Source organism: Balaenoptera acutorostrata, chromosome 19, assembly GCF_949987535.1.
Source record: "Balaenoptera acutorostrata chromosome 19, mBalAcu1.1, whole genome shotgun sequence".
Classification (NCBI taxonomy): Eukaryota; Metazoa; Chordata; class Mammalia; order Artiodactyla; family Balaenopteridae; genus Balaenoptera; species Balaenoptera acutorostrata.
Window position 1 is genome coordinate 36,614,419 of NC_080082.1, and position 19,648 is coordinate 36,634,066.

At 37.4% G+C, this 19,648-nt stretch overlaps 1 protein-coding gene across 4 annotated transcripts in view; it reads right to left on the minus strand.

Moving 5' to 3' along the window:
• PHKB (phosphorylase kinase regulatory subunit beta) overlaps positions 1-19,648 on the minus strand; it is a 194,881-nt gene that overhangs the window by 33,608 nt on the left and 141,625 nt on the right. For all 4 annotated transcript variants that reach the window (XM_057533263.1, XM_007167634.2, XM_007167636.3 and 1 more), the window contains 9 exons: positions 17,566-17,621; positions 16,959-17,052; positions 12,381-12,464; positions 11,777-11,881; positions 10,537-10,619; positions 10,240-10,330; positions 1,779-1,840; positions 1,532-1,694; positions 342-423 (listed from right to left, as the gene is read on the minus strand). In XM_057533263.1, coding sequence (XP_057389246.1) covers positions 342-423; positions 1,532-1,694; positions 1,779-1,840; positions 10,240-10,330; positions 10,537-10,619; positions 11,777-11,881; positions 12,381-12,464; positions 16,959-17,052; positions 17,566-17,621 — 820 coding nt within the window. The remainder of the gene's footprint in view (positions 1-341; positions 424-1,531; positions 1,695-1,778; positions 1,841-10,239; positions 10,331-10,536; positions 10,620-11,776; positions 11,882-12,380; positions 12,465-16,958; positions 17,053-17,565; positions 17,622-19,648) is intronic.

Here is a 19,648-nt window from a genome sequence, read left to right on the forward strand (position 1 = left end):
AATGGCTGCTGCAGACCATGAAGGAGCTAATTTTTATAGCTATAATGATTCAATATTGTTCTTGAAAACATACAGAAAGTGAAACTGGAAACTGTCAATAAACAACTATGGAGTTATCAGAGGTTAACAGTCACAGGCAGAATCCAGGCTCCAACACCATTCAGACAATCAGAGAAGGGGGTATGAATTTTCCTTTTAAAAGGTTTTTTAAAAAAGAGGTTTAACAGAGGAGAAAATAACTTGTAACATTTTAGTGGATATTCATTATGCATATTTGATATAAGTTCAAAAATAGAGAGGTCTTTTTATTTAAAAATGTTCTCTTAGACATGTACTCTTACCTTCCTTTGTGATGAAGTTGGGCCCTTCTCTTTTGAGCAGTATACCCAGCAGGATGGCTTGGCTAGCTAGACAACTACAGTCCTGAAAATATAAATCACTATGAGTAACTGTAATGAAATGGGTACAAAAATTACCACAGGGGGTAACTAATCATGAAACCACATGATGCAAAGAGGAAATATTCTGCTATGCAATTGAGAAAAGAAAAAATGTCATTGATATACTACCAAACGTAAGATGACATTATACAACTATTTATTTTAGCTATCTTGGAAACAGTGGGTAGGCAAGCTAGCTTCCTGGGGTAGTAGGATTTAATAATCAAATTTTCCAGGAAACAAGATAAGTAATGAATAGAAAATATGTTGTCTACAAGCATTAATACTGATTCTGCCACTCTCTGAGAGATTTGGCCAAGTCATTTAACCACTCCCTTTTTGACTTGTTCATAAATGGGAGACCACGTTGCTGTCAACACACTGTGGAGAGAAGGATGAAAGGAGGGGATGTATGTAGACCACTTATTATATGCATTATGTTTTATGCCTATTATATCATATTCATGCTTATGTAGATCTATACATAATATCGATCAATCACAAGAACTGGTATCTGACAGGTTATATATTTAGCCTACATGCTCAAATTTGTATGGTCTAATAAAATGTCACTGTGTTTATAGCTCTACCATTAGAATTTCATTTCCTTTGATAGGTACTATACCTTATACCCCCACCCCTCCTCCTTTAAAATGAAAATAACCTCAAGGAAGGTATAATACTAGGTTGCTAACATAATATTCATATGGATGTAGCTATAGGATTGCTTTCCTCGGTAACTGGAGAGACTCAAAGCAAGGATTAGACCTAAATACTGAGACAGGAGAGAAGACCCAGGTTGGGAAAAGGTGACAAAGGGCACTGAAAGAGAAATCTGGAGATCCCAAAGGCAACTATACTTCTTTAATGGGTTACTCAAGACAACACACTCCTTAAGCATCTTTAAGACATCCACACTAATATCAGACCATGAGAACTACCTCTCATTACTGCCTTAGGTACAGACAGGCATCTACCTCCAGGTTAACTGCAACCTTCTCTGGGAGGACAAGAAGAAATATGGTTTGCCCCTGGGAGTTCCTGCTCTGCCAACCTCACTCAGGTACATGTGGGAATTGCATCTTCCTCACATTCAGTTTTTGAAGAATTTCATGGGTGGGTTTGTTTTTCCATTCAGTAATGGTGACATCTGGCTGCTGTTCTTGTTCAGGAGCATTGGAGGTGCTGCTTTGTCGTTTGACTTTTGAATGTTTGGGAACTTCTAGTTCCTCAAAACTCTTAAATTCTGGAAGCCTAGAATTTAAAAGAAAAAGTTTCAGATTCCCTGTATTCCTAATGTAATCTCAAGAAACACAATAATAACCTAAAAGAACTTACTCTTCTGCATCACTGATTCGTAAGAAGTCAAGTTGTTCTACCACAGCTCCAGATATTAGTGTCTGAAACGTGATTGAGAAAAGAGTCACAGCTCTTATATTCATCAAGCCACAACCTTATGATCTATGTGCCTACTTTTCTGTAAATACATAATACTTTTTAAAAAGTTTACTTAAAAAATATACATGATTTTTAAGTAACTTCTTAAATGAGCATTCTACAATCAGACAGATTTTCACATACAACAAAACCCCCTGAAATAGAACATACACATCAAGCTACAAGTTCATGAGTCATAATAAATAGCAGAATCAACATGAGATTGTTTTTTCTTTCCATCCTCTTATTAATTTTTAAGCTCAATTAAAATTCAGTATTTATTAAAATGTTAAAAAATAAAATTTTGAAATAAAAAAAACATGAAATACCAATGTTGTCTTCAGAAAAGATAATTATGCTTTGCATTTTGCTACAGTAATATATTTCAGGGCTATCCAATGATGAGACACTGCCAGCTCTCCATTTTTCAGGATCATGAAGGTATCGATTATCTACATTCTGGAAACCAATATTTGGTCATTTTATATTCCATTAGTTCCTGATTATAGCTTGAGAAAACTAAATGAGGCCAAACTTGAACACAGTTGTTGTCTGTCAGTGGTTCATGGTGAATGTATAAATGAATGATAACACACAATGATTTTTAGCACTATGTGTCATCTCTAATTATCTGATGAACTGTCAAATAAAAGTGAGAAGTGTACTGCCCAGAAAACAAGCCATAAATTATTATTTTAAAAATAAGGTAATTTTTCAGTCTTAAATATATTACTTCCTCTATCTTCTCACTGTTCATTTCAAATGTAAAGCAACAGGATATAGGGAATGTTGCTCTTGTTGGCTAACCACCCAGAGTTGTGCTGCCTTCTCTTCTAGTGAAAACTCATAAAGTAGCTCTTCAACAAATAGCCACTACAAATGGCAGGATGGACATGTTACCAGCAATCGTACTAAAGCCTCCTTGCAGAGTTTGAGTGAGAAAGGCCAAACATGCAACTGATCTGCACAATTTTATGTGGCTCAGCCACAGTCAGGGTTGAGAGCAGTCTGTGCCTGGGCAGAGAGCAGTGCCAAGCACAATGGAAGTTTATAGAGTGATATTTCCTAGGATGCAGGCTTACACCTACACATACTGCTCTCTAGTTAACTAATCTGTTAGATGAATATTTACTGGACACCGATATATGCCAAGCACTATGCTAGGTATTGAGGGTACAGCATGAACAAAATTAAGTAGACAATAAACAAACAAAAACCTAAGTATGTAGAAAATATGAACAGACCAATCACAAGCACTGAAATTGAAACTGTGATTAAAAATCTTCCAACAAACAAAAGCCCAGGACCAGATGGCTTCATAGGCAAGTTCTATCAAACATTTAGAGAAGAGCTAACACCTACCCTTCTCAAACTCTTCCAAAATATAGCAGAGGGAGGAACTCTCCCAAACTCATTCTACGAGGCCACCGTCACCCTGATACCAAAACCAGACAAAGATGTCACAAAGAAAGAAAACTACAGGCCAATATCACTGATGAACATAGATGCAAAAATCCTCAACAAAATAGTAGCAAAGAGAATCCCACAACACATTAAAAGGATCACACAACATGATCAAGTGGGGTTTATCCCAGGAATGCAAGGATTCTTCAATATATGCAAATCAATCAATGTGATACACCATATTAACAAATTGAAGGAGAAAAACCACATAATCACCTCAATAGATGCAGACAAAGCGTTCAACAAAATTCAACACCCATTTGTGATAAAAACCCTCCAGAAAGTAGGCATAGAGGGAACTTTCCTCAACATAATAAAGGCCATATATGACAAACCCACAGCCAACATCGTCCTCAATGGTGAAAAACTGAAACCATTTCCTCTAAGATCAGGAACAAGACAAGGTTGCCCACTCTTACCACTACTATTGAACATAGTTTTGGAAGTTCTAGCCACAGCAATCAGAGAAGAAAAAGAAATAAAAGAATACAAATTGGAAAAGAAGAAGTAAAACTGTCACTGTTTGCAGATGACATGATACTATACATAGAGAATCCTAAAGATGCTACCAGAAAACTACTAGAGCTAATCAATAAATTTGGTAAAGTATCAGGATACAAAACTAATGCACAGAAATCTCTTGCATTCCTATACACTAATGATGAAAAATCTGAAAGTGAAATTAAGAAAACACTCCCATTTACCACTGCAACAAAAAGAATAAAATATCTAGGAATAAACCTACTTAAGGAGACAAAAGACCTGTATGCAGAAAATTATAAGACACTGATGAAAGAAATTAAAGATGATACAAATAGATGGAGAGATATACCATGTTCTTGGATTGGAAGAATCAACATTGTGAAAATGACTCTACTACCCAAAGCAATCTACAGATTCAATGCAATCCCTATCAAACTACCACTGGCATTTTTCACAGAACTAGAACAAAAAATTTCACAATTTGTATGGAAACACAAAAGACCCCACATAGCCAAAGCAATCTTGGGAAAGAAAAACGGAGCTGGAGGAATCAGGCTCCCTGTCTTCAGACTATACTACAAAGCTACAGTAATCAAGACAGTATGTTACTGGCACAGAAACAGAAATATAGATCAATGGAACAGGATAGAAAGCCCAGAGATAAACCCACGCACCTATGGTCACCTTATCTTTGATAAAGGAGGCAAGAATATACAATGGAGAAAAGGCAGCCTCTTCAATAAGTTGTGCTGGGAAAACTGGACAGCTACATGTAAAAGAATGAAATCAGAACACTCCCTAACACCATACACAAAAATAAACTCAAAATGGATTAAAGACCTAAATGTAAGGCCAGACACTATACAACTCTTAGAGGAAAACATAGGCAGAACACTCTATGACATAAATCACTGCAAGATCCTTTTTGACCCACCTCCTAGAGAAATGGAAAGAAAAACAAAAATAAACAAATGGGACCTAATGAAACTTAAAAGCTTTTGCACAGCAAAGGAAACCATAAACAAGACGAAAAGACAACTCTCAGAATGGGAGAAAATATTTGCAAATGAAGAAACTGACAAAGGACTAATCTCCAAAATTTACAAGCAGCTCATGCAGCTCAATATCAAAAAAACAAACAACCCAATCCAAAAATGGGCAGAAGACCTAAATAGATATTTCTCCAAAGAAGATATAGAGATTGCCAACAAACACATGAAAGAGTGCTCAACATCATTAATCATTAGAGAAATGCAAATCAAAACTACAATGAGATATCATCTCACACCGGTCAGAATGGCCATCATCAAAAAATCTAGAAACAATAAATGCTGGAGAGGGTGTGGAGAAAAGGGAACCCTCTTGCACTGTTGGTGGGTATGTAAATTGATATAGCCACTATGGAGAACAGTATGGAGGGTCCTTGAAAAACTAAAAACAGAACTACCGTATGACCCAGCAATCCCACTATTGGGCATATACCTTGAGAAAACAATAATTCAAAAAGAGTCATGTATCACAATGTTCATTGCAGCTCTATTTACAGTAGCCAGGACATGGAAGCAACCTAAGTGTCCATCAACAGATGAATGGATAAAGAAGATGTGTCACATATATACAATGGAATATTACTCAGCCATAAAAAGAAATGAAATTGAGTTATTTGTAGTGAGGTGGATGGACCTAGAGTCTGTCATACAGAGTGAAGTAAGTCAGAAAGAGAAAAACAAATACCGTATGCTAACACATATATATGGAATCTAAAAAAAAAAAAGGTCATGAAGAACCTGGGAGCAAGACGGGAATAAAGACACAGACCTACTAGAGAATGGACTTGAGGATATGGGGAGGGGGAAGGGTAAGCTGGGACAAAGTGAGAGAGTGGCATGGACATATATACACTACCAAACGTAAAATAGCTAGCTAGTGGGAAGCAGCCGCATAGCACAGGGAGATCAGCTCGGTGCTTTGTGACCACCTAGAGGGGTGGGATAGGGAGGGTGGGAGGGAGGGAGACGCAAGAGGGAAGAGATATGGGGACATATGTGTATGTATAACTGATTCAGTTTGTTATAAAGCAGAAACTAACACACCATTGTAAAGCAATTATACTCTAATAAAGATGTTTAAAAAGAACAAAAAAACAAAAAAAACCCCTAAGTATGCTATGTCAGATGATAAGTGCAAAGTTGAAATGCGAAAGGCAGGGGATGGGGAATGCTGAGGCAGAGAAGAGGGAAGAGGCAGGTTTGCCATTTTATAGGGGATTAGAAAAGACTTCTCTAATAGGGTGACACGTAAGTAGAGACTGAAGGAAGCACTGCAGTCAACAATATGGATCTGAGGAAAGAGTGAACAGCAAGTGTAAAGGTCCTGAGGCAGGAGCATGCTGGGTATGTTTTAGGAGTAGTAAGAAGGACAGTGTGGCTGAGTAGAGTAGATAGGGGAGAATGGTAGGAGATGAGGTCAGAGAAGAAGGTCCAGACCATGGGCATCACTACTGGAAGAACTCTGGTTTTCACTTAGTGTGAGAGAGGAGGTCATTAGAGGCTTATGATGTGTGACATAATCTAACTGCCCTATGACCAGGTAGAGTAGGAAGAAGCTAATAATTGTGTTATGGCCAATAGGAATTTAGGAGACTACTATAAAAATCTAGGTGACAGATGATGCAGCTTGGACCATGATGTTAGTGCTAGAGGTGAAGGGAAGTGGTTAGATTCTGGATGTAATCTGAGGGTAGGGAAAATTGGATTTGGTAATGGATTGTAATGTGGGTTATGAAAAAAAAGAGTCAAGAATTTTTAACTCTCAAAGCTGATAGCCAATACTGAAAACATAAGAAAAATAATTTTGATTTAATATTTTCTATTTTTATTAGCCTACCCACCTTAATTCAGCTCATAAAGTAAACATTTAATCTGAACTAACAGACAAGTTCTAGATTCCATTCCATTAATAAGCTTTAGAGCTTTCAATTTAAAAAATTCAGTTGGTTGCACAGCCTCCTGAATTAGTTTTTTTTTTTTTAATTGAAGTATAGTTGATGTACAATATTATATGTTACAGGTATACAATATAGTGAGTCATAATTTTTAAAGGTTATACTCCATGTATAGGTATTATAAAATATTGGCTGAATTAGTTTTATAAAAAATATTGTAATTAATTTGCTAGGCATTAATACCTCGGTTCGATGGTAATTAAATAACTTAATATTGATACATATGTGTCAAATGCAATATAGTATTCAAAAAGGGATCCTGCTCAGTGATATTCAATTATATCCCACCAGGCCTTTTCCAACTGAACATACCACCCAAGACTGTACTCCACCCCATTATTCTGCCCCCTATCTGGCTTTATTTTTGGTTCTGCTCCCCTACTAGAATAAGTCTCATGAGATCAGGGACCTTATATATTTTTTTCACCATTATATCTCTGCTGCCTAGAGAGGGCACTTGGTAAACATTTGTTGAATCAATGAACCAATATTTACATACTTCTTACAGAGAGAACAGTAGTGAGCAGAGTACTCTGGGAATGCAGAGATGAGTAAAGCCTGGTCTGATAGAGTTTTCAATCGACACAGAGAAGCAGACACAAGAACCTAGCCATACCTAAAATAAGAGCTACAGCAAAGCTCAAGGAAAATGCCACAGAAACACACTGGAAGGAGAAATTAATTCCAGTCTTGGAGACTTTGCTAAAGAGGTGACATTGACCTAAGTTATAAAATTAAAGTATGACTTAGAAGGAAAAAAAGAAAAAGGCAATTCTAGAATACAGTAACAGCATGAGCAGGAAAACAAAAATAAATTTCATTAAAGATTTTTAAAGTACTCAGTATACTTGGGGAGTAGAAAGCAGGGCTGGGAATGAACTGCATGAAGACATGTCCTGGGTGATACAGCTAGGAAGCGACGCTGAGGCCCAGTGATGAGAGAGATTGTGGACCATAGGCTAAGGACATTTGGAAGGGCCTGAAATAAAATCCCAGAGAAGTTACATAGGTGCCATTTTTATTTACTATATTAAAGAGAAGACAAAGGTTGGTATGGGGGTATGAGGGGTTGTTTAATGGGTATAGTTTCAGTTTTACAAGATGGAAAGAGGCTTATTCTCTGGTTAAGATTCTGTACTCAAGGGTATATATAGGGCACAGCAGAGAGCAGAAGATAAAAAGATTAAACAATGGATTAAGTGAAAGACTCATAAATGAGCTGATTAAAAATTGGAGAGCTGTCATTTATGTCCAAGATGTAGATATAAACAAAGACTTCGCTGCTTAGTGATGGGAAGCCATTATCCGTTGCTCTGACTTTCAAAGTGCAGTGTTGCACGAACTCGTGCTCCAGCATCTGTGCTGTCAGAATTAAGCCACTTGTGCTGTCTACGTGAAAATAATCTGTGCTGTTGTAAGTATCCTGGACAATTTGATAATGTACTATTTTATTGTCTTCTGAATCTGCATCAGTAGAGAGAGACAACTTGTGAAACAGCTGTCCCAATGAGAGATGTTTCTGATAATATAGAGCACAGTGCAACATCCCTGGCTCCCCTCCCCAACCCTGCTCTCAGGACATGGAAGCAAAATGTATGTCCTTCAAGCAGAAGGCTATATGTTTATTTTCTGGGGAAACTGAAGAGCAGAGGAGAAAAAAATCTCCAGATATTGGCACCTGGGTTTCCCCAGCAAAAAGGGCCTTTGCCACCAGACTACCTTACAAGTAAATTCATCATGACAACGATCCTTGTTCCCTAACATGCAGCTTCCAATGAACTTTTTATTCTTTCACTCTTAAAAATGAAGGGCTAGCTAAAGATTACCAGACATCTGACAAATGTCTCCAACATGAAAGACTGAGCCCCCCAAAACAGAGAAAAAAAACCTGAAAGAGGGCTTCCCTGGTGGCACAGTGGTTGAGAATCTGCTTGCCAATGCAGGGGACATGGGTTCGAGCCCGGGTCTGGGAAGATCCCACGTGCCGCGAAGCAGCTGGGCCCGTGAGCCACAACTACTGAGCCTGCGCGTCTGGAGCCTGTGCTCCGCGACGAGAGGCTGTGATAGTGAGAGGCCCGCACAATGCAATGAAGAGTGGCCCCCGCTTGCCACAACTAGAGAAAGCCCTCGCACAGAAACGAAGACCCAACACAGCCATAAAAATAAATAAAAATAAATAAATTTTAAAAAAACCTGAAAGAGATAATGTAGAAAGGAAAAATTTCCAAAGCTCTCTAGTTAATGTTCTCAGAAGGGTAAGACAAAATATAATACCCAGGAAAAAAAGGACAAGATGCTATGAAAGGGAAAATTAAAAACATGATAGCCAAAACACAAAACTCAGGAGCTACATGATAAATAACAAAGAAATTGCCCCACGAAGCATTACAAAAAAGACAAAACAATAAAAAATAAGGGGAAAAGATAAAAACTTAGGTAAAAATCAATCAAGTATGCAAAATATTAGGTTGGCCAAAAAGTTCGTTTCTGTAACATCTTATGGAAAAACCCGAATGAACTTTTTGGCCAAGCCAATACAAGCACCATTGAATGATTATGTAAACATGCCATTTACCACATTACCTACATAGGTCCCTCTTTATAAATTTTCCTCTTTCTTACTCAATATTGAGTATCTACTACATAAAAGACTATGGAATGATCACAACTTTTTAAAGGAAATAAGTCGATAATGGACTACAATTTGAATAGTTTATGTTAAAGGTCATAAAAGGATATTAAAAAAGAAAAGTATCATTTCTGGTCTGAGTGATTCTGCAGAACTGGTCTTTAAAGTTTGGTAAGACTTCAAAGCCCAGTGATGTTGAAAGAAGCCAAGCTACTCCAGGCAGAGGAAATGGAGCGAGCAGAAAGGGGCAGAACCTCACAAAGCCGAGAGCACAGTAAGTAATCTGTACCGGCTGAAGCAGAAAGAATGTTTAGTAGGAGATAACTGTGGGCAGAGAGGCTGCTGTGGTTATAGGGAACCACAGAGGGCTTCTGTTATTTAGGAGCTATGAAAGTAATGCTGGAAAATTCTGAATGGAACAAGGATTATCTCCAGGTTGGATGTCACTGTGTGGTAGGGAACAGAGCACTGGACCAGGGAGTCAAAGAACCTGAGATTATACAGCAGGTCACTTCACCACTCTGGACCCCAGCTTCCTCAAATGCAAAACTGAGGTCAGAGATGATCTCTTAAAGTCTGAAATTCTGGTGGGAAACCACTGCAATTGCTCAAGCATCAGATTGGAGGGATCAGATAAACGGGGTGATGACAATGGGAACGGGAAGGTAGACAGAGAATAAAACCTTCAGACAAAAACCTTCCACAGAATATAATTAAGAAACATAGCTGTATCTGTGGATTAATTGTGCTGGAAACAGAAACACTGAAATTCAGAAGACTACCTGTAGACGATCAACATGAACTTTGACTCCTCCAACCACTCCGTTCTTAAAAGCTGCCAGCATATCTAATATGGGATTGAATCGGCTACCTCTGAAAAATATAAACAGATAAACAAAATGTGCATATTAACAACAGAATGAGAAATTAATAATCTAGTACTAAGTACCCTTTACATACGCAAAACACTCTGTCACACGCTGAGATGGATATAAAAATACAAGCAGGCCCTGCTTCCAAAGGGTTCACACTGTTAATGGTGACGAGATGCATGCACCTCAACTCTTTCATCCACCTACCTTATATTGTCTTCCCGGATGAGAACAAGGAAAAGTGGATGTCCATGCATCTTCCAGTATTGCTTAATAAACTGTAGTGCATTCTATTAAAACATAAGAATGAGGCAGGATGTAATGGCACAGTATCTGAGCTGATCAGGATGTTTAACCATTAGTGGCAAAGAGCCAGCAAAACTCTTCTATATCAAGATAATTCACAATCAAACCCTGGATAAGACAGACTACTTAGGGGTAGAAATGTTCTAATACATACAAGTTAAGCTAGAAACCATTTTGATTTTAAACTTCGTTCTTAAAAATAGTCAGATCACACATGTTTTAAGGCTGCACCCCCCCCCCTTTTTTTGAGGCCTAATAAACACAGTTCGAGAATGGTCCCAGGGAAGGAAAATCAACCCAGGGTTATCATCCAGAAGATTAATTCTCACTCCACGTTACTGTAGATTTATATTACATCAGGTAGAAGAGATTGGGATGAATCTATACAGACCATTGGAAACATGAAGAGTTCTTTATTTGACTCAATTTCTATTATCATTATCATCATCATCATCCCATCAAAGACATACATAACTCTTCACTACGTGCCAGGCACTATTCTGAGGGCTTTGCGTACATGAACTCCTAATCCTCAGGACAGCCCTATTCAGTTATACAGATGAGAAAACAGGGACACAGAGAAGTTAACTAACTTGCCCAAGATCACAGAGCTGGTAAACAGTAGAGTCAAGATTTTAACAAATGAAATCTGGCTCCAGACTTCATGCTCTGGGCCATGACCCTAAGCTTTTCTACTCTGCAAATGGAAAAGGGAGTGGAGGAGATTTTAACTGAGTGGGTATAATGAGTTAGGTGAGGTTTTACTTGAAATTCTTCATAGATAAAATCATTTTGGTAACTCAACTTTTGTTCAAAAAGGGATAAACTTACTGTCGTATGAACATGGTTTCCAAAACAGCTCCCCCTCTGCTTTTACAACTACAGTATATATCCTTTCGTTCCATTTGTAGAAGGTAGACAAGTAAAGTCATACAACTTTATATAAAACAGAACACATCTATTATTCTAATGCTGCAAGTAATTTAACTCCCCAAAGCTATGCAGATGTTGTTTTACTTTCATATTTGATACTGTATTAACCCAGTATCATAGACCCAGGAGCACTTAACTTAACAACATACCATATAAATCACTAGAAACAAAGTCATCCCATTTCAATTAAAAGGTGTTCTGAAGCTACCTTTATGTCATCTATCAGCAGTAAAACATCTTGAGACATGTAGAAATCACTTAGGTCAAAGATGATAGGGTAACAAACCACAGTCTTTCCTAGAATGCGATAAATCTGTAAGGGATAAATTTAAAAAAAAAAAAAAAGAAAAATAAATAAATAAATAAATAAAACAGACCAAAGGCAAAGGTACAGTACTACAAGTCCTAATAAAAATTAAAACTGATGTTTAATTCTGAATAAGCAAACAAAATAATCTTATAAAATCTACATAATATTAAGAAGGTACAGCTTCTTGATTGACTCAGTATGCTAATAAAGTAGTCCACCTCTACTATAAGGGAAAAAGCCTCCGTTTGAGTAAATACTACTATAATCAGGTATCTTACAAGGCTCAGAAATAATAGAGCAGTGAGATGCTTATCTATTTTTAGAAGAGTTCGTACTATCACACAAAACTAATTATTGATATTTACTTGTAGAAAATAATAATTCAGATAATTAGCCCAAGTATATGATGAAATGTGAGAATGGATGCATAGCAGGTCAAACATCATTCCTGTCTGTGGTATTACAATCTGAACACTGCTCTACAAGGAAATTTCATGAGCACCTTTGAAGTACCGAGGCAGCCAATGGGCCTATCTGGCCTTCCGCAGAGTCCTAATTTTTCATTGATCCCCAGATGGAAATAAGCCTGTAAGATACAAATGCGTAAATCAGAGCCAGACAAAAATTCATGCTTTTCCTTTTTTGCCCCCTTTTCCCCCCTCGACTAATGCCCTGCTAATTTCTATTTCTCCAGAGAAAAAGAGGCCAGGGAAACTTTATTCAATGGACTTGTAGGAAAACAAGCCAGCTGATGACATCAACTTAGATTTTGGGGCACTGGGAGATTTGAGAGCAAAACTTTTGCAGATCCATTTAGCAACATTCTAAAATTTGACATTGTTCTTACACTGTCATGTCATGAATTTATAACTTGCATGGCTCTATCTGATTCATACAAGCACACAGAGAAACAAATGCTTCCTCTGTGATAAAAATTTTGACTCTTTATAAAGTTTTAAAAAACAGGGCTACATAACTTCTACCAGATTCCCACCTTCAAGTATTTCCCACCAACATGGAAATGTCTTCACTGATTTTTCCGATTATATGAATTTTATGAAAAATTTAATCCATATGCTACAAGTGAATGGTCCTGTTACTCCCGTAACCCCTTAGGCAACAACCATTTCACTTTGGTATGTGTTAAAAGGAGTGTAATTTATTGTGTGATCCCTAAGAAACACCAGAAGCATAAGATAGGGTTACAGATTTTTAACAGTGCATAGATAAATACCCATATCACACACACACATATATGTATATATATTTACATAAATGGGTTCATATACTATATAATCTGGTGTTCCATTTTTTTAAACTTAATATTGTTTTTCTACAAGTAAAAACAGATAAACTTGGAATGAACTAGGAGTTAATCAGTGCCAGAGCCGAGCACTTAATCCAATCAAGAAGTCTCCTTACCCTATTTAACATGGATCCCCTGATGAAGGTAGCTCCCAATTTTTTGTTATTTCAAAACTAATTCTGTAACCAACTTTGGACAGTATACTATTACTTCTGCAGGATAATTTCTTCGACTTGATGGATCAAAGAGAATATACATTCTCTTTCAAACATACTGCCAGGTTGGTCACCCTCCAGAAATAATGGACCAATTACATCGACATTAACTGTGCATAGGCCATTTTTGTCATTCTCTTGAGTCACAATGACATTTCATTTTAGTTTTAAACAACTGTATTCAAATATTTTGTGGTGGACCATTTTCCCATATATTTAATAGCTATTTGTATGTTCTATGCACTTTTTCCTTTTTTCCCCTGTCTACTGGGCATTTGCCATTCTTTTTCATTTGTAAAAGATCTTGGTATGTTAAGAATATTACCGTTTTATCAAATATTTTACTCAATTTGCTCATCTTCAATGTTGTTATGAAATGTGAGAATGACTGCATAGTAGTTCAAACATCACTTCAGCATTTGGTATTTCAATCTAAACATTTTTCTGCTAGGAAATTTCACAAGCACCTTTGAGGTGCCAGTTGTTTATGCTACCTTCAACTACATTTAGTTAAATCTGTCAATCACTTCCTTAATCGCTTTTTGGCACTAGTGTTACTCTAAGAATGGACTTCCCCTCACAACAGTTGTAAACTGTTCTACTATTCTTTTTTTTATAGTGATTTTATATCTAAATCATTAAAAAATATTTAAATCTTTAATCTGTCTGGAATTTATTTTTGTATCTGATGAGGTAGAAATCTAACCTAATGGAAAATCAAACCAACTGTCTCTACACAATCTACTGATTATCATTTGAACTGATTTCAAATATCAACCTCAACGTATACAAAATTAATGTCATCACCAGAGCTCTCTGTTCATTCTGCCATGGTACACACATGTATGTCAGAGTTAGCTCTGTCTCCTTCTCCTTCTGCATTGAATGTTCCTAGAAAATAGCACCCCCTGAGTTGGCACTGTGCCTAGCATACAACTGGTGCTCAGGAAATACTTGATGGATGAATGAGGGAGCAAGTGAATGTCCTCCTGAGCCACATGTGCTGTGCATATTAATTCTGGAACAGCAGTGGTTTTAGACAAAGTCCACTGGCTAGAAAAAGTACTCTATAAGCATTATATAGCATTGTTTAGCTACACTGAAACTACAGTGCACAGCACTAGATGGAGACCACTTTCCCTTAAATTAATATTTATGTCTAAACTACTTTAGATTTCTTCTTTTAGGCAAATGATTATATTAATCAACCATGCACAAGTTAAAATGTACTGATCTAGGTAGATTTAAAGGAAATCTTTAAATACTACTCTATTACAGTAAAAGCATTTTCTTTAACTTTCTGAACCATGGTAGAGGTCTATGACAATTAAGTAATCAGATGCAGAACGTTCCCTGAATTCTAGGGTACAGATAATACCATCCCTACACATTCACATCATTTAATGCACTGAAACACATAGCAGGGACCAAACCACCTGGAAGTACAGAAATACTTCTTTCTAGATCTGCACTGTATTCAGATCTCCCATGAGGCAAATCAAACCACAGTTACCACATTATGAAACATTAACCACACACAGTGAAAGCCTTGCCCTCAGCTGCTGCCCTCACACCCTCTTCAGTGGGCTGAAGGAGGGTGCAACTTCTCAGAAGAGAATAAGCAGCCATTGGCATAAGAATATGTGTATTAACTAAGATTTGAGGGAATATTTTCACTTTTAAAAGGTAGACTATAAGAAGCAGTGTAGTCGGCAGTATATCTTAGAGGGTGAATCCCAAAATGCAGCTAGCTTGAAACACAGAGGCTGTAGCCACAGAGAATTTTCCATCCTGACACGTGCACAGAGAAGCTGGGCTCCTGGTCACAAATCTGTCTTTTTAGCCACAACACACACCCAAATTGTAAATCATGCGTTAATGCCATTTTTAAAACAACAAAGTATAAAATAAGTCAGGACCTGTTATAAGTCTTCACTTTGTAACAGAATGCTTCCTACCACCTCTGTGACTCCTCAGCACCTTGTACTAACATCTATCATAGCACTGATCAAAGTGGATTGTCATTAACTATTTTTTCTGTCATCCCAACAGACCCAGAGGTCACCGACTGAGAACAGGGACAGAGTCATTTTATCTGTGTGCCCCACACAGTACTCTGCACAGAGCAGGTGTTACTGATGAATGAATGAATAAAATGCCACATTCAAGTTATTTGGAGCCATGTTGGTCTTTTAAATCTTGACTGAATGTTGTCTGGTAGAGTAGAGATGCTACCAGAAAGAGGTGCTAATATACATTAGGCCTGAAGAAACAGATTCAGGTTAATTTGTTTTGAGAGCATGTTTGTCAAAGAATAATAACCTTTGTTACCATTCTCTGGAGCTTTCAGTAAGAGGCCATGAAAGTGTATCAGCAAATACAGCCTGCACCTGAATGATAAGTGCACAGTGTTACAACCTTAGATTTTCTCCTCCTCTCTTTGCCTTGTGGATCCTTACTTCCCTCTTGGCCTCATTTAGCCTCTTCTACAATGAAATAAATCTAGCTTTCCATCATTTACTTCTTAGTGTGATTTTAAAGTGTTACCTACTCCAGGGTTCCTTGCATTTTTAGCCATGTCTCTTTAATCGAGGGGGAGAAAAGAGCTCTAATTTGTTAAGGATTTTTGAAGAGCTGGTGCTCTGGGTGACCTAACACCCAGGTTCTGGTTTTGTTGCCAATGCATGAGGTCCAGTCTGATTAGCAACAACTCTGGGGCCTTGCATTTTCCCTGCAATGTGCACCTCACTTCTCTGAGCTTTTATTCTTTGTTGTAACATCAAGGTTTTAATCAAAAACATTTTTATCAACTTAACTGACTTAATCTTGATCACTTGAGAGAGACTATTCTAAACATTTCCACCAAACACTGCGGACTTTGTTCCTGTACTGTTTTTAATGATTACCAAATAAAAACAGTGGTTTAAAAATAATTAGTGGAGATCAACAATTTCCCATCCCTAATGAGCAGTAATATTCCTAAACTCAGGCATATGCTGCAGGGCAGTGCATACAAAAGGCCTCAGAAGTCATCTTTTAATCCAATCCAATAGGTATGTAACTGCATCAAAGATAAATTCAGATGTCACTTTATAACTATTTTGAGACCTAGCAAACCAAAGAGGGTAGGAATTACTTCAGACTCCAAATAGTAAGGCAAGAGAAAAAAGGAAGTAGTTATTACCAATAATATTTAGGTGAGAAGATTTCTTTGATAGTTAATAAAAGGGAAAATAAATCAAATGTAAAGGTTAATTTTATACACCACTACTAAAATTAAGGCTGATTTGTTATTTAAGTGGTCAGTCCAGGTTAGTAATAGACTTTAGCAAGGAGCAGAAATCAACAAGACCTATGAATATAATGCACACACAATGCAGTTGTGTTTCAGTAACAGTGTCCGATAAAGTGGGTCTCTCAGCTTAATCAGAAAGACTTTGGATCAATGACCCTATCTTAGAATTGGATTTTTAAATATACTTCTTGACAATAAACTAAGTCTAATCATCATGCTCTAGTACCTACACAAAGGAGACAGTAAAGAAGCAGAATCACTTACTTTCACAAGCTCCTGCTGGGCCCAGATCTGAATGGGTTCTACCTGTTGAGGAGTTTGAGTCTGAATACCATATGTGTTGAGGAAAACTTGAAGGCTAAAAAACACAGGGAAAAAAAGAGACATTTTCAGTAATGCATTTATATGGACAATGGTGAAGGAGGAGGAGAAAAGGGGAAAGACTATGCTAGTTTGGAGCACATTATTCATTTGTTAATGTCAGCAATATGTCATCTGCACTGGAATCCAGAGCCCTCTTGGGTTCTTCACAAAGCATCAGCTGTGAGCTTTGGGGGCTGGCAGAGAGGTAAGCACTAACTTGGGGGATCCCCATAATCTGTTTGCATTAATTTCTCAGAACTACACACCAGGCAACACTGGCACTGGTCACAGACTTTAATTAATATTAACACCAACTAAAACAAAATTATTTTTAAACATGAAAAGAATGTTATTCTGGCACTTAAAGTGACATTAGTGACATCCTTGAAACCCTGTGAAGGGGTCTATGAAGTTAATTTCTACCACCACACTCAATATTATAAGCCTAAAGCAATCAGTCCCCTTCCCTCCCCCTCAAAAGAACACGCCACCCATCTGGATTTCATACCGTTGGCTTTCTGCTATGAGCGCTACATAAACAACCAAATCATTTTCCAGTGGGCCCTGTAATACAGAAAAAGGGAGGGGGGAAACATTTTAAAAGATCTGATCATCATCAACTATAATGAGAATCAAGGACAATATTAACCATCTCTAAGCAGTTCATTAAGATGATGGACACCAGCTGGCTCTAAGCAGTTGCCTCTCTTTCCTTGCTTTCCACTACCTACTAATCAATTTGATGGTGTAGACAGAGTAATGGAACACCAAGGAATGGAAAGCCATAAATCTCACCACTACCGGAGGGGCTCGCCTGTCAGGGCTATTTTGAATGATGCATAAGAGTAGTTTGGGGACCGAGAGTCATTTTCCATCATTTAACTATGAAGGGAAGAGTGGGAACTAAAAATAAAAACCTAACTTACGTATTCTCTAAAAAAATGACTGTGAGTTAAAACTGTTCATTTGACATCTTCACCACATAAAGTTATTCCCTTTCTTGTTAGCCAATTTTCCTTTGGCACCTGATACATCAAAATAGCTTTATTCTAATATATAGCTTCTACGGTAGAGAATGAACTACCCAATTGACTATATAATTACCACTGTGTTAGTTAAATACAAGCTGTTGGGCTTAATAGTTCTAATCAAACATAGTGTTGGATATTTGCTACTTTTTGTGTGTGTGGAAAAGATTCACTATAGCATATATTATGCATTGCTAAAATGAATCCAATTTTGAGCTTGTATATAACTAATACAGAACATTAAGAAGCACCAATAAATTACAGTATTAGGAAGCTCTGAAAATTGTGATCAAATATAATTTCTTCATAGTAATGAATCCAACATTCCCAATAGTATGCTGTAAAACATTTGATTTACTATCAGTCAGTTCCTCTCTATGGTATTCAATATGCCAGTAGAATTTATGTATGATAGAAGGCAAGAAACACCAAAATACATATATCAGCAGTAAATAACATACAGTCAAAGGATGGTTCCCAGAATCATCGTGAAAATGCCATTTCAGGCAGTCTTCAATGTGATTTAAATGAATATATAAGGAAAAATATGATGGAACAACCTCACAGAAATAAATAGACATTAAAAATGCTATAAATTCTATTTTTATTAGATAAAGACTTTAAAAGTTGATGTTGGGCTTCCCTGGTGGCGCAGTGGTTGAGAATCTGCCTGCCAATGCAGGGGACACGGGTTCGAGCCCTGGTCTGGGAAGATCCCACATGCCGCGGAGCAACTGGGCCCGTGAGCCACAACTACTGAGCCTGCGTGTCTGGAGCCTGTGCTCCGCAACAAGAGAGGCCACGATAGTGAGAGGCCTGCGCACCGCGATGAAGAGTGGCCCCCACTTGCTGCAACTAGAGAAAGCCCTCGCACAGCAACGAAGACCCAACACAGCCATAAATAAGTAAATAAATAAATAAAAAGTTAAAAAAAAAAAAGTTGATGTTACTCAAAAGGATGAGAAAAAGTAATTATTCAGAGTCTCATCAAGATTTCTAACAAATGAAAACATTAAGCTTTATTTTTCTTGGATGAAATCTCCCATTCATCAAAAGCAGTAACCTTAGAGTGGGCCATTATCTATAATCTTCAGGGCAATTAGAGCTTTTAAATAAAAAGCAAGTGAATACATATATTAGAATGCAGATGTTATTCCACTAACAATAAATAAGGCAGCTTACAGATCCTAACTGGTAAATTGGTTTCTTCTTTTTGAATCACAGGCCTGTTTAAGACAACGTTGTTTCTATTTGTATGACAGAGTACTCGGATCTAAAATGCCCACTACGCATGTTGAATCATAGTGAGCATCTGATTAGGTGACTATTCGATGGTTGAAGAACTCTTTCATTTTAAAAGTCAGCATTTCGGAAAGTTCCAGTTCACAAACCATCTACCATAATGAGCTCAGGCCTTTAACCCCAGCCCAAGCGGGACGCTTCACCCCATTTCCACCCACAGAAAGAATTGTGCGTGGCCAGTCCCACCCCAACAATTTTCTTCCTTTCACTGACAAAGTTGGAACTATCTTTTCTCTATTTTCATAATTTTCTTCAAATCAC